Genomic DNA, 10121 nt, shown 5'->3' with positions numbered 1-10121 from the left:
CGTGTCTAGAGTGGTGATGATCATTGGAACGTCCATTTGAGTCCCCTTCCTTCCTCGGATAAAACGAGGTTGCTTCCGTAGTTCATTCAAGAAGTCTATAGCTTCTTCTTCTTTCATCTGCCTGATTTGGTTCATACAGGCTTCTGAGGCGTCAACACTCTTCTTTGAGTGTACCCATTCAGTCAACAGTCTGAGTGCTGCAGTCTCTTTGCTGACTATCCATTGGCGAATCCAAGCCGCCGTCCAGGGTGTGTGGCGCTGCCACTGCGTAGGTTCGGTCTGATGTTCTGGTGTAGGTAATAATTTTTTATTCGGGGGAATTAAGCAAGAGGGTTGTGCCTCTCCGCGCCGCTCTGCGGATGCCCCTTTTTCTGGTATATACATAGGTACACCAAACCAGGAACACAGATAATTCGTGAAATTACGTTCGGTCAACTCGGCTACGCACCCGGCTGACCGCTTGCAAAACCCTTCATGGCCGCACGAATTTCTTCGTGGATTGCCTTTTTCCAGTCGAACGGTTCTGCCGTCGCGGCAGGAGCTTCGTTGAGTGGTACGAGCGGTGTGAATGCATTGGTAGTGGGGATTGCCGGCGTTTCCGCGGCCCGTACTTGCTGGGTTTGTTGCCGGTTAGGGCAATTGCGCGAGAGATGTCCTTTTTCCCCACATCGGAAACAAAGGCCTAAGCGTCGTGCCTGATCCAGCTCCATTGGCTGGCCTCTGCCGCCGAATGTGACGCCTATCCCATCGCGACGTGTCTGGACCGGGGCGTTTGCAGTAGGCGCGGCTACGCTAGCCTGTGCTCGTGGCGCACCTTGTGTCTGCTGCTGCTGAGGTTGGAATTGTCCTTGCCGCTGGGACTGTGGGTTTCGCCGATGATATTGCTGCTGATTTAGGTCGATGCGCGCGACCCGTTGTTTGTAGAGCGCGTATGTGGCAGGGAGTTCTTCCGATGAATTGTACAGAAGCCGAATGATATCGGCCCTAAGTGCCTTTTCTAGAAGTGATTTTAACTCCTGGAAATGTGCCTCAAAGTCATGAATGTTCGCCTGGAAGGCGCATAATTCAAACTTTGAGAAGAACTCCTGTGCTGACAGCGCTCCCATCTGCATCGCCTGTAAACGGTCATAGGCTTCGGCTTGCTCGTCGATTAGGAAGTGCCTGTCTAGGTCTTCCCATAGTGTCTTGGTAGTCTGTATTACGGAGTTTTCGTCCGCGTCGTATTTCTTCATGAACGTAGCGACATATTTGCCCGCGTGTCCACCTTTCATGTACGACAGAATCATAAGGACTCTGTCGAACTGTTCTGGTAGCCGCTTCCTCTGCGTAACTACATAGAGTTTCATTTGGGTCTTCCAAGCAATGTACTTGGATTTCGTGCCGTCGAAGGCGTCTGGCTTCATTGCGCTTCCATTGAGGAGCGCGGCACTATCTTGGTTCTCGGCCATCGCGCCGGGATCAGATGGAGATGAAGGTGGGGTGGGAGAGCGTCGGGAAGGTGGTTCCGAGGCTTCTGAATCTTCTACCGCTTCTTCTACGGGGTTTGGCGGGTCCTCTGGTGGATCTTCGGATTCTCCGAGGGCAATTGAGCGGAGATGGTCAGTGACCGATTCGAGAGTATCTCGTCTGGTTCTGGGTTCTGAACCGGATGCTACGGGTTGCGGGACTGCGAGGGATTCTGACGGTGCTCCTGTGGGAATTCTTTGTAGCAATTCTCCACGTAATCCTTCTCTACACCGGGGACAACGAGTATTATTATCTGAAGAGTGCGGACACGGTTGTTGCACGCAGTATCGTACGTTATCGCCGTGTAGGTAAATGGATGTTCCCTCTAGTTCTCGGTGTACGTGTCCTCTGCAATCACAGGAAGATGTGGTCATAGATTGTTGGGTCCGTGAAGCTGCTTGCAGCAAACCCTGGGACTAATCGTGTTGTAACGACCAGATCAGGGGTAGAGTTCGCCAAAGATAGGATTTCTCCAAAAAAGAATCGAAACACTATTCTTAATACAGTTCTAGGAATAGTATAGCAGCCCAAAGAGTGATTGTGTCTCTTCGGTCCGACGCCCTGACAGGGATCGTCGATCTAACTGCTATCTCTTTTCCGACGCCCAGCCTCAGCCGGTTGCCACGTCGTACTCAGGAATATCCGCTTGCACTGCGCAAAGCGTTTAACACCACCTATGGTAGGGCGATGTACGATTCTAATTGGACGGAGCTCTGTCCAGCCGCCTAAGGGCTGGTGATTACAGAGGTGGCTTCGGGGTATGTGATGTGGTAAAAGACGCGCAAGTGCACGGAGAAAGGTTCCAGGGGTCCGGGTCTTGATGCGATAGAATTCGGTAGGGTTAGGAGTTAGGGTGAGAGTCGAGTGTGTGTATAGGGTGGATCGTCGGGTGGAGATGCGTGATGGTTGGAGTGGGAGTGACGAGGATCGTCGTAGGGCAGTTGGTGGAGACTCGAGCTAATGTCAGCAACAAACAATCCAACTGGACTGAGCTACGACAATGCTGAGGAGACAGACGAGAGGAAAGTGAGTGAGGAAAGACCAGCTCGAGTCTGGCTTGTTATTGAGCAGTACGAGCTCCTTATATACATGTCAGACTGAATATCTAGAATATCCTACGAATATACGGAGGTGTATAGAAAGTAAGAGAATACCATGGAATCCGGGAGAACCATCCGGATTGTGTAATATTCATGACAAAAGGCGAGACGGACTGACCTTGTGCCTCCTCGAGCCGGATCGTCAATGGCATATCATCAATCACCCATTATCATTCGCAGCGCTCACGAAACTGTCAAGTGGAAGCACACATGTAATTCGCCGATGCCAGAAGACAGCTCCGAGTAGAATATGGCGCACAGTTGGAAGTCTGAGAGGGATCCGCCATTCTCAGGATTATCTTTGGTGCTAAGCAAGCAGGTACGGGCGACGCATCAGACTGGACGCCGTTCGTGTTTGTCGGGACTACGCGGATGGCGTAGCTTGGGTCGAAGTTACCCGCGGCCCTGCCGACGTAGCCAAGAAAGGCTGCAAAACCTCGTCAGCCGTTGATATATACGTCACGCAAATTGGCGCACCTTAGGTGTACATTACCCTCCGTAGGTAGCACTTTAAATTCAGGAGAGAAAATAAAATAAAATTGGCGCACCATCAGAGTTCGCTGGACGAAGGCAGTCCGCTGGCAGAGTCGCACACGAGTCGGTGTTTCTGCCGTCAGTTTTGGTGTTGAACACCTAGTAGCCGTTGGCACATAAGTAGGTCGCAAGCGGGTCAAAGGCATCGTCGATGTTGCTGGTCACGCAGCCCATGAGCATCTACTTCAAGCAAGTCCGGCGAAGAAATTACGAGTGGTCCAAGTCGAGATGCTCATGGACGTAGAAACCAACATCTGGATCGTGAAGCACATTGCCGAGGCTAGACACGGAGCCGCCCGAGACGAAGGTCTCAGCGGACGTGTAGCCATTTCCCGGGAGTAGAATCAGCTGTGTCGTCGCGCCTGCCTGGCGGATGGCGGTAATAGTGGCCTGGATAGATCTCGCCCAGAGATTGACATCGGGAATATCATGGGCTCGTTCATGCTAACAAAACAAAACAGTTCAAGTCGTGCTGACAAGCGCTGAAAGCAATTACGCTCCGAAGATATGATATGGTCATCGTTGATGTAGTCTCTTACGATATTGCTCCAGAGTGAGGTGGGGATCTTGTTGCTTGAAGCGCCTTGGTCGATGATCTAAAAGTGAACGTCAGCTCAGAAAGTACAATATTATAGCGTAGAGAGCGCGGGTTACCTCTCCACTCCAGCGAGCGTAATTGTGCGTATTGACGATGCGGCTCACGTCAGTAGCTTAGCAAGTCTAGACAAAGCCATCGTACTCTCAGAACTTATCCTCATCGAGCGCGCCAATGAGCGCGCCGTCGGTGGGGAGCTGCCAGCCAATGGGATGACGGAGGATGTTGAGGCCGTCGTCGCTGATAGGGCTGCACCCGTCCGTGCCATCGTGGCCGTAGACTCGAGCGGTGGACGTTGCGCGCCGCTGGCCGTGCACGAGCTGTCTGTGTTGCAGCTAAATTCAAAGCTGACGATATTCGTATCCGCAAAACACAGAAAATCGGCACTGAGCGGCGCGCCGCTAGAGGGCGCTGGAGTGCTGCATGTCGTGCCTCCGCTTGTTGGACCAGAAGAGGTAATGCTGAGAGTGTACTATGGGTAGTCTCAGAGATGATCCGAGCTTTAGGGTCATAAGCAATTGGAATGCCTTTTTATAGTCGTTGATGGCAGTGCAGGCGGTACCGGGGACAGGTCGCGAAGCCGGTGGAGCCCTTGCACAAGATACACATCCAAGCATTTTCATGGATTTCAGGCAGACATATAATATCGCTGCCTGATTAGCGTGGTGGGTCAGCGTTGACTTTGACTGCGGAACTAGTTCACTTACATCTGCTCCCCCTCTTGGGCCCAGCCGCGAGCTAAGGCAATCCAGACGGAATGCAGAGGAACTTCGTACGTGCTTTCTGCATTGCCGTGGCACAGTACCGGCTAGTCCGTGTCTAGGACAAATATCCCCATGATCTTCAGAAGAAAGCTTCTGTGCGCCGTCTCGCATGGATGACTCATTTGATAACAGGCTCTTCTAACGACACGCTCCCTCACACGGTAGTCAAAGAAGCGCATCTCTTGTTATTCTCATCGAAATCAGGTGCGACCGGGGTAAATGACAGAAAGCGGCAAGTGACAACTTCTACCTCTGCGAGCCGACATCAGATCGACGACAACGTTGAACAGCGTCCGCAGTATTTAACGTACCTCTTACAAAGTGCAACAGGCGAGTGCAGAGTGGACAGAGAGAGAGAGAGAGAGAGAGAGAGAGAGAGAGCAATGCAAGCCAGAAGACAGCGAGTTTTAAGCAGATATTCGGATGTAAGTATACCAACGGCCCACCTTTGCCTCAACGTCGGTCGGTGTAGGAAGACGTAAAGGGCCTACACAGATGCCCATTGATGATATCGATCCGAGTAAGCGGAAGTTGACCAATAAATATACGGGCAGATTGAAGCACTGCAGCTCGCAGAAAAATCGTCAGAGGACGGAACCGCGACGGTGTAAACGCGCTGGGGACGCCACGTGATTTGTATGTGATCGGGCGCTACGTGTACCAGACGCCCGATATATACACTGTCCCGCCAGTCGCCGCCGCCATCTCAAGAACTCCCTCTACTGCCATCTTGTGAGGCACATCGCTGTAAAGTCTCTCATGGAACACCGCGCTCGTCTGGCAATCACTTCGCCCAGACAGGCATGGACGTCAACGGCGCGGCTTCGCGTAGGGCCGTAGGCGGTACAAGCAATGCGAGCAGCATGGCAAGAGAACCAAGAGCCAAGGTGCGTGGTTGTGTTCTGACCTCCGCGCTTTTCTTGCTAAATTTAGCTATGACCTCGCACAGTGCACGTTCCGCAACTCCCACTTTTGCTTGCTAGGAAGCACATACTTCACGACAGCACGGCAATCGCCCTTCTGCGTCGAGCTCATTGAGGAACGTTCTTCTGTCAGCGCGCTATCACGTCAACGAACCGCTGGCACCATTTGAAGTTCCTGTGTATGTCCTCCTCTGCCCGTTCATGTACGCAATACGTCTCATCCTCGGCTGCAGACCACGACCTACGTCAAGAGTCCCGACAGCCTACTGGCCTCTTTGCACTCGGCCTCATGAATCAATCACACACACAAGCCTCGCAGCTACGGTTCCGTAGCGAAGATGTTGTCCTGGTAAGTCTTTTTGCCCCTTGACTACTGCCGCCATTCTCACTGCGGCCTCAGGCTGTCCTACAGACTGCATATACTAGCACTCGATGGCCACGATTGCTGCGTTAGCGATGCATCGCCCGACTGCTCGATCTTACCAGCCGACCTCGATCTCCAAGCTCCACTCTCGCGTTACTCTCGGTCTGCACTCTCACTATGGACCGCGGCCACCAGACGGCAAGGATGCCGACATTGACAGGACAAGGGGGCGTCTCCTTGGGCGACGACTTCGAGAGGACACGGCCGACACCCGAGATGGGCTATGTATGGACACGAGCAAGTGAGCGTCGGGGAAGCGAGTCAACGACTTTCTGGGGGAAGCGGCCTCTGAGGCGAGAACGAAGGATCCCACTGGGCATACCATCCGCCATGACTATGTTGTCGATGACTTCAAGGCTGCCTGTAAGTACCGTTTGCTGCAAATACCATGGTAAGATAACAATCCGCCTATTAGTGACAAGCACTGACGACTACCTCTAGCATATGATCAAGGGCTGCATCCAGTTGCGCCGGTTTCCAGACATCAACAACACCATTACAAATCCTTTCGTCGGCGATGCTACTCGTCCTGTCACGCTTCGCCGCGCTCCCCCTCTTTCTGCTCTGCGCGACCACCCCCAGCATTCTTCACGCTGCTGCGTACCCTAGGCCCACCTTCATTGGCATCCTCTCGGCCCTCTCACGGTACGGCAATGGCACTGAGCGTTGCTGGTGGGTCATGTGGCGGTGCCAGGTCGGGCTGCACGTCATGGAGGTACAGGACGACGCGCTGTTCCCTCTGCTACACTTCGTGGCCGATGACCTGGCGACAAACACCAAGGCGCGCTCGAGCTCGGCGGCATGAACACGCAGGACCCTGATGTGCGGCATACGAAGCAGACGAGCGCACGGTCGACAATGTGGTGCTGGGAGAGCGCAACGCCTGGCCGGTCGAGGTGGGCTTCCTTCCAACGCTCAAACGCTCAAGACTAACTTACGCGCTCCCAAGCGCCAATTGAGCGCCCAATGCACGAAGTGCGGAGAGTTTGGGAAGTGGGTTCTTACTCGAAAGAGTCGTTGCGTCTTACATTCTAGTCCAAATTTCCCGTCATCTCGCCATCAGAACACGATAGACGTGAAATATTCCGGGCGGTGAGGTGAGCAATATCGGGAAGGTGTCATCGGTGAGCTCCGAATCTTGCGATTTGACTATAGCAGAGGCTGACTGTGCATCACAGCATCTTCGACGGGGTTCCTCCTGAGGACGGCTGGTCTGAAAGCCACGATGATCGAGATTGAGACTACGGGAGCGTGGTGCGTAGTGCGCTGTGCGCTTTGCAAAAGCTTCAGAGGATGGGCTAAGCATGAAGTTGACAGGAGATGTCCATCCCCTGAACGACGGCAGAGAGGCCGACTTAGGTCTCGGTCATAACTCGGCTGTCAACTTTGCCGGTCGTAATGCTGCTATCACTCGACATTGGCACGCCAAGTTGGCGTCCGTCATTGAAAAGACGTGCGTCCCTGGGCGGCCCTCGGCTGAGTTTGTTCCTGACGCAACTCGTCTCGCAGATGCATGGCCATCATCTGAGAAGATTGTTCGAGTGTGTTTTATTGGCAGCAGTATTTGTCGTTCTCACCGTCATCGGCGCGTCGTAGACTGTCCATAATGCAACGATTGCCACTGTTGGAGTATGTGATCGCCTCTGGTCACCAGCCAAACGTGGTAACATCGTATTCAAGCCTTGGTGGAACCGTCGGCGACATCGAAACTGCCTCATTTGTTGAGGCCATCCAGCGGTCCCAATCGCGCGTCAGCTACGAGGACTTGACTGGCCTTTGTACCCGGGACATGCTCCGCTAAATTGCTTTTGGCATGCGGTCATGCTTGCTGGAACATCTCATATGGCCCTGACCGCGCCTGCGCGCCGTGGTACGTGCGAAAGCATTGTGGCTGCTAAATGCTACTAACAAGAGAGTGCAGATTTGGTTACTGCTGTCGGACGCTTCGCCTCGAGCGCCGTGCTTCCTACGCTTCCGTGACCTGATGCTAGCATGTCGGGAGGAGCGCCGAATCCTCATGGAGAGGCTGCGCGTCAACACGAAAACCGTCGGCATGAAATACGTCGCAACTATTCCTAGAGCACGCTCGAGCGCACTTATATCACCTGGTTGGTGCGATGCAACTTCACACCTAACATTCGCAAATCGGTGAGCCTATTTTTTAGATATCTTTGCGGAAACTAAGAGCAGGAAGTACAGGCGCATCACGTGGACGACCCGAGCTCGCGTATGTGATGCAGCGCTATCGCGAACTGCACGACTTCTGGCCGCTGCCTCGTCAACCTCCTAGTCGACGTCGCGTCCGAGCTCGCCGTTAAGTTCTTCGAGTTCGCGACCGTGGGGTTGCCCATAGCCGGGTTCGCCGATACCTTTGGGTACCTCCGCATCAGCTCTGCAACGCGAGCGCGGCTGTTCAGGGAGTATGTGCCGTGGGCGATCAAGTGTGGGAGCAGCGCGCAGAGCCTTGTACTGGGAGGGGCGGCGAGAGCAGGACATGGACGAGCTGAAGGAGGAGCTCGGGTCGTGGGATGCGCCGGTAGCGAAATGGCCCAAATCGCGACATGCAGAGCCTTGCGCAACGGAGCATGTAGCCGCTTGAGCGGATTAGCATCTGGTCCGTGTGCACCATCCCACTTCAAATGTTCTTGAACCGGCTGTTGCTCGGGATTTTTTTTTACATCTTACAATGCAACTTTGGTTTCTCTCGTGTGGGCGCGACCATCTAGCAGAGTAGCCGGACAATGTTTCAATGTACGATCAACTTGTGCGCTCCCTTATTCGCATGTTCTATGGATTTCGAAGGTCGCATCAGTTTGGAGATTGGATCGACATCCCCTCCGTCGACGGTCTGTGGATGCTAAGCGTTGAATTCGAGTGTCTAGAGACACCTATGGTGCGTTCACAAGGCAAGGTGTCAGTGAATGTTCTATCTAACCTCAGATGCCTAGTTCTATGACTGAGAGACGAAGCAAGCCTTAACTAAGCAGGGGTTACAATAAGCATCTCTATTCAATATATGGCAATCGAGCGTAAAGCAAGCATTCAGGCAACCGTGGTGCCGTTGACCGGAGCGGGACCGACGACGATGGGCTTGGTCTTGCTGAAGTATTTGAGGTCCTCGGCATTGATATTAAGCGTCGCCTCGATCATCGCAGGGGGTGTGAGGGCGAGCCACTACAAATACAGAGTCTCAGAACATGCTCCTATCAACGCGCACTCGAGGAAGTCCGTACCTGAGTCAGGCTGACATCCTGGAAGGTCGCAGTCTTGAAGACCTCGAGGAAGCGGAGCGTTGTGTTTCCAGTGTTCTCGACGTAGTGGCCGTGCGCTGCGGGAATATAGCCTGGTTTCAACCTCTGATCAGCTTTTTGCTTGTGTTTTCTTGCGATAAGCGCGTACCGATGTCACCTCCCTGGAAGTTGAACGCCCCCGCGTTGCCCTCGGATGCAAACACTGCGACACGCGCATTTCCCTCCCTGATCATACTTCTTTAGCAAAGAGCGCACCAGCGACACATGTGACCAGGCGACTCACAAGAAATACTTCTATTTGTCCTGGATCGGATGCCAGTGCAGCTCGCGCATCCCGCCAGGGTTGACCGCCACCTCTGCGACAGCCGTCGTCTTCGAGGTGCTGAACACATGCGAGTCCACAATCTTGACAGACCCTCCTGAGAGTTCAATCGCGGGCATCTGGGACATCGTGAATGTGTATGAGTTCGGCACGGTGCCGTACGGGCTCACTGGCGCATCCGAGTCGGGACCGGGAGACGCTGGTGGGGCAAGTTCAGTCTTAGCAGGTCCTTAGATGGAGAAAAGTTCAGCGTACCCGCAGGGAAGATGTAGAGCTCCTCGCCCGGAAGCTCGTTGAAGACGGAGATGGGCGCCTGGAAGTTCTTAGCGATGACTTCCTTCGGGGTGTGTGCCAGCCAGTCGGTGATGAGGAACGTGCCGTCCTCGTCGAAGGTGCCATTGTCAAAGACCTGGGGCACGCTTGCTCAGCATCTGTACGAAGGTATCTTGAAGGCACAGTCTACCAGAAGGAATTCAGTCCCGTCCTCGGTCGCATTCGTGGCCTGAAGGGAGTGAGGGACACCGGCGGGGAAGAACCACAGATCGCCCTGGTTCTGATGGCAAAAATCGCATCAGGAATCACTCCAGAAATACCGTCACTACAGTACGTACTGCAGTTCTGACAAAGTTTTGGCCGAGCTGGTTGACGGCTGTCACTTGCACGGAGCCCTGAAATGTCGAGTTGAGAGGCCTGCTCGGAGCT

General features: G+C 53.7%; 5 protein-coding genes across 5 annotated transcripts in view; 2 read left to right on the top strand and 3 right to left on the bottom strand.

Moving 5' to 3' along the window:
• Positions 1–6279: 6279 nt before the first annotated feature.
• Positions 6280–6972, top strand: PHACADRAFT_254855 (uncharacterized protein). Its single transcript, XM_007394970.1, has one exon. It carries the CDS (start codon positions 6364–6366, stop codon positions 6649–6651), a length of 288 nt encoding a protein of 95 aa, XP_007395032.1. The 5' UTR covers positions 6280–6363; the 3' UTR covers positions 6652–6972.
• Positions 6973–7348: 376 nt separating this feature from the next.
• PHACADRAFT_254854 (uncharacterized protein) lies at positions 7349–7667 on the top strand. Its single transcript, XM_007394969.1, has one exon. The coding sequence runs from the start codon at positions 7453–7455 to the stop codon at positions 7645–7647; it is 195 nt and encodes a 64-aa protein (XP_007395031.1). The 5' UTR covers positions 7349–7452; the 3' UTR covers positions 7648–7667.
• Positions 7668–8888: 1221 nt separating this feature from the next.
• PHACADRAFT_194773 (uncharacterized protein) lies at positions 8889–9330 on the bottom strand (the record flags this gene model as incomplete). Its single annotated transcript, XM_007394968.1, has 3 exons — positions 8889–9020; positions 9080–9189; positions 9246–9330. 3 exons carry the CDS (start codon positions 9328–9330, stop codon positions 8889–8891), a joined length of 327 nt encoding a protein of 108 aa, XP_007395030.1.
• Positions 9331–9391: 61 nt separating this feature from the next.
• On the bottom strand, positions 9392–9966 carry PHACADRAFT_91659 (uncharacterized protein; the record flags this gene model as incomplete). Its single annotated transcript, XM_007394967.1, has 3 exons — positions 9392–9618; positions 9675–9828; positions 9883–9966. Coding segments are annotated over 3 exons (465 nt in total), but the record flags the coding sequence as incomplete, so codon positions are not given.
• Positions 9967–9997: 31 nt separating this feature from the next.
• The window catches only part of PHACADRAFT_91980 (uncharacterized protein), a gene marked incomplete at both ends in the record, with an annotated part of 1373 nt that continues 1249 nt past the window's right edge, over positions 9998–10121 (bottom strand). The window contains one exon of the mRNA XM_007394966.1: positions 9998–10087. Within this exon, the coding sequence (XP_007395028.1) occupies positions 9998–10087 (90 nt within the window). The remainder of the gene's footprint in view (positions 10088–10121) is intronic.

Source organism: Phanerochaete carnosa (assembly GCF_000300595.1).
Source record: "Phanerochaete carnosa HHB-10118-sp unplaced genomic scaffold PHACAscaffold_4, whole genome shotgun sequence".
Classification (NCBI taxonomy): Eukaryota; Fungi; Basidiomycota; class Agaricomycetes; order Polyporales; family Phanerochaetaceae; genus Phanerochaete; species Phanerochaete carnosa.
Note: the sequence above shows the minus strand (reverse complement) of the source record. Positions and strands in the feature narration are given on the sequence as shown.

Coding starts and splice junctions, on each gene's coding strand:
- PHACADRAFT_254855 (XM_007394970.1), top strand. CDS start 6,364: ATGCTACTCGTCCTGTCACGCTTCGCCGCGCTCCCCCTCTTTCTGCTC.
- PHACADRAFT_254854 (XM_007394969.1), top strand. CDS start 7,453: ATGCAACGATTGCCACTGTTGGAGTATGTGATCGCCTCTGGTCACCAG.